General features: G+C 40.0%; 1 protein-coding gene across 1 annotated transcript in view; it reads left to right on the top strand.

Moving 5' to 3' along the window:
* The first annotated feature begins 818 nt into the window (after positions 1 to 818).
* Positions 819 to 3839, top strand: part of LOC111140180 (zinc finger protein 724-like) — a 17722-nt gene continuing 14701 nt past the window's right edge. Inside the window, exons 1-4 of the mRNA XM_022492518.1 lie at positions 819 to 834; positions 1194 to 1246; positions 1496 to 1622; positions 2118 to 2210. Coding sequence (XP_022348226.1) covers positions 819 to 834; positions 1194 to 1246; positions 1496 to 1622; positions 2118 to 2210 — 289 coding nt within the window. The remainder of the gene's footprint in view (positions 835 to 1193; positions 1247 to 1495; positions 1623 to 2117; positions 2211 to 3839) is intronic.

The raw sequence follows: 3839 nt of genomic DNA, 5'->3' as shown, positions 1-3839 counted from the left end.
TGCTCTCTAGAAACTAGGAAATGGTGAGAAAAGGATTGCTGTTGACTTTCTTGCTATTCCAGTAGAATCTGTCATTGGTATAAAACCTACTCAGAAACACTTGGGTGGCTCAGTCAGTGAACTGTTTGCCTTTGCCTTGGGTCATGGTGCCAGAGCCCCAAGATGGAGCCCTGTGCTGGGCTCCCTGCTCAGGGGGGAGTCTGTTTATCCCTCTCCCTCTGCAACCCTCCCCTTACTGCCCACACCCCAGCTCGTGCTATTTCTTGCTCTCTTTCTCTCTGGTTTGAAATTAAATGAAAATCAGTAAAATAAAACAAAAAACCAACCATTTCAATTCCAAGTCCTCCAATAATTCATGCCTTGGAGTTCTAGCTCTCATTAAAAAATAGATCTCTTGGGTCATGGGCTATTGCCTCTTTAGAAATGCAGACTCCCATCCCACCCCAGTATTTCTGAACAGAATCTACATTTTTACAAGATCTCCAATGCACTGATTTAAAATTCTAATTCACAATAGAATTTGATAAGTACATTTGTAACCCACTAAAACATCCCACCTAAGAAGTAGCTACAACTTATACCGTATGATAGTAACACAGTACTCAAAACTGTGTATTCCTTTGTTGAGGACTTCATTTGACAAATTATTTTGGATAAACACACAGTATTTATACTGGTTTTGTGGATTCTATGCCATCCTTTTACCTCAAAGTCACAGAATACATTAGAGCATATTACTGGGTTAATAATGATCTTCCTGTACAAAGGAGGATGTTCTCTGAAGGCAGAACCAGTTGTCCTAATAAAACTGGCGTAACATGAGTTCGCTGCTTGGTGAGTCACAGATAGAAACTACAACAGATGGTGTTGTCACAGAATGCAAACTTGATTTGCCTCAAAAACAAACAAACAAAAAAATCACAGGGAATAACTTGCAACATAGAGACTCCTAGAACAAGGGAGAAGGATTTCCTATTATTTGGGGTTAGGGTGAATTATTCAGAAAGTGGAGCCTTATCTTCTGTAGAGCTGGGCATTAGGTGGCACAAGAGCCTCAAGAAAACCTTCTCTACATACTTTGTATTTATGTAAATGGGCTTTGTGCACCTTGTTCGGTGGAGATTTTCATATTATCATGAGATGAAGGGAACTGTAGATCACTCCAACGTTTACTGCTTGGTCCATCTGCTTAGGTGTCATGGAGGTGAAGTTCAAATTGGGCCAGCCCAAGCTCTTCCTCAGGGCAGTAAGTGCCCTTAGTTGGATAGTTTCTGTTTTCCTGGGAGCAGACTCTGTCCATGGGTGTTTTGAATAAAATGAAGATAAGGTGGAAACAAGAGGGTAAGTAAAATGTGGCAGAAAGTTCAGAGGGTACAAGCAGGACCAAGAAAGTTTGGATCTTGGATTTAGAGGTGAACATTAACTCCCTCTCTCATCTTAGGGACCATCGTGAACTGTGTCAATGGCCACTTGGTGACTGTGGTATTTTTTGCAGGGACAACTGACATTCATGGATGTGGCCATAGAATTCTCTGAGGAGGAGTGGGGATGCCTGACCCACACTCAGCGGGAACTGTACAGGGTTGTGATGTTGGAGAACTACAGACACTTCTGCTTCCTGGGTGAGGAACACTCCTTCCGGATTTCCCAAACCCCACTCTGGGTTTTGCTCCTTCCTGTGAAGACTGTTTGTTGGGAGATTCCTGTTTGAATGACTGGATTTCAGATCCAGGCAGACAGGGGAATAAGTAGGGGTTTGTAGATGGAGAGAAACATCTTCATGATGTTTCCTTCTCAGCTTTAGCTTCCCTTTCCTCAAGGTAACAGCATCACTTCTGTAGATTCCTGGCAGTTCTAAACATTGAGTGGCTTAAAAGTGGTATTGCCCACATCTTCTACACCAATTTTCACTCATTATTGTATCTACTACTTGGAAGTGGAGGTCAGGATGTGAACATTGGCAATCCCTTCTTCCTGTTGTAAAGGGGATTTTGAGCAATAGCATTTGGGAAACCATTTTCTAGATTCTACAATGTTCTCTCTTCTCTACTGAGCACAACTGTGATTGGAAGCTAGAATCTCCAGCAGTACTTGTTTTCCTTTTTTCTAATGAACAGGACTCATTGGGTCCAAGCCAGACTTGGTGTCCTTTTTGGAACAGAATAAGTTCTGGGATGTGACAAGAAAGGAGACAGTAGCCTTCCATCCAGGTAGGTGGGAAAGAATGAAGCAGATGATAGAGGTGAGATCCAAATGTGAAGGAGGATGGTTGTCCTTAAACTCTGAGGCTTCCGTGTATTTTCTTGAATGGAAATTAGTTCAAGAAGCCCAGTGTTGTTGGTCTCCCTCTCACTGAGGGACATCTGCTACCCAAGATGATAAAACTCTTACATTCTTGAAGAATTCTCCTTCAGCTCCAGTGATCCATCATATCCACAGGGAGGGCCTGGAGACTCCTTGGAGGGGGAGGGACTCCCTAATCTGAGAGTTTCTTCATTGTTGTGAGGGCCCTGGGGAAATCACCCTACTTCTGAGGACTTTCGTGTTAAGCCCTTCGTAAGTTCTGTTTTGCCTCCTGTGAGATGTGTGTCAGGGTAGTGCTGAGCATGTTGGAGTACGTGTGGAAATTCTGGAAACACAGGAGACAGACATCTCATGCTTTCAGGTTTATGTTTTTGAGTGTTATGGAGGGTTTAATATGAACTATACAAAACTGAGACTCTGTAACTTCATCAGATCACAAAGTACCTCCCTAAAATGAGAAAATTCACATGCTGTATTTCCCTTCAGAGGTTCACAGTCTGTGTGTTCCATTCCTAAATGGTGAAATAATGTAATGTATCTATTTGTTTCCTAGAATTCCTACCTAAATAATGCCATAGGGGAGCAAGGACATTTAGAACTCAATTTATAGCCTCTAATGTAGTGTCAGTTGTTACCTTATTTATTAAAAATTGCATCATTTAATAATTTCATCTTATATCAAGTTCTTGTGTGTCTTTCCATTCTAATTAGTTGTATCTGAAATTCAGTTTTGATTTTTTAGATCCAAAGTTCTGATGGGACATGAACATGTACTTTATAAGAAGTGAGGAAGATAATTAGTACAATCCCCATATTTAAGAAAAACTTTTGCTTATAAATGTAATTTTCCTTCAGGGAAAAATTGGTCATTAGAATTTTCTTCTAATTTCCTCAGAATGTACCTGAATTCATCCAAATACTTTCTTTTTTAAGATTTTTTTTTATTATTTATTTGACAGAGAGAGAGAAATCACAAGCAGGCAGAGAGACAGGCAGAGAGAGAGGGGAGGAAGCAGGCTCCCCGCAGAGCAGAGAGCCCGACGCAGGGCTGGATCCCAGCACCCTGGGATCATGACCTGAGCTGAAGGCAAGGGCTTTAACCAGCTGAGCCACCCAGGCATCCCCCAAATACTTTTTTTTAATTAAAGTCATTGTCAGTATATTTTACAAAGTTGGTGTTTATTTAGAAATGAAAGGATTTTGGTTGCTTAGTTCTACAGAATGAATTATAGCTTTATATTCTACATAAAAAGAGGCGTATGTTAACATGATACATTTTTTAATGTCTTTTAAGTGCTTACTAGTAAAATCTTTCATTAGACTTTCTTATGGTTGATAATAATGAATATTCATTACAATTTTACTATCAGTGAAGGCATGCCAACAATTCTAATGTTTGTTTCTCATGGGGTCACTGAATGTGTTTGAAAATACAGTTACATAGTGATTTTCCTTTTAGATAATTCATCTATTTTTTTATTGAGAATTTTTTATCTTCAATTTGGTCTTATTCTGCTTTTGTAATTCCATAATAA

The sequence above is a fragment of the Enhydra lutris genome, unplaced genomic scaffold (assembly GCF_002288905.1).
Source record: "Enhydra lutris kenyoni isolate GAN:26980312 unplaced genomic scaffold, ASM228890v2 scaffoldscaffold221, whole genome shotgun sequence".
Classification (NCBI taxonomy): domain Eukaryota; kingdom Metazoa; phylum Chordata; class Mammalia; order Carnivora; family Mustelidae; genus Enhydra; species Enhydra lutris.
This window is presented reverse-complemented; position numbering and strand designations above follow the sequence as displayed.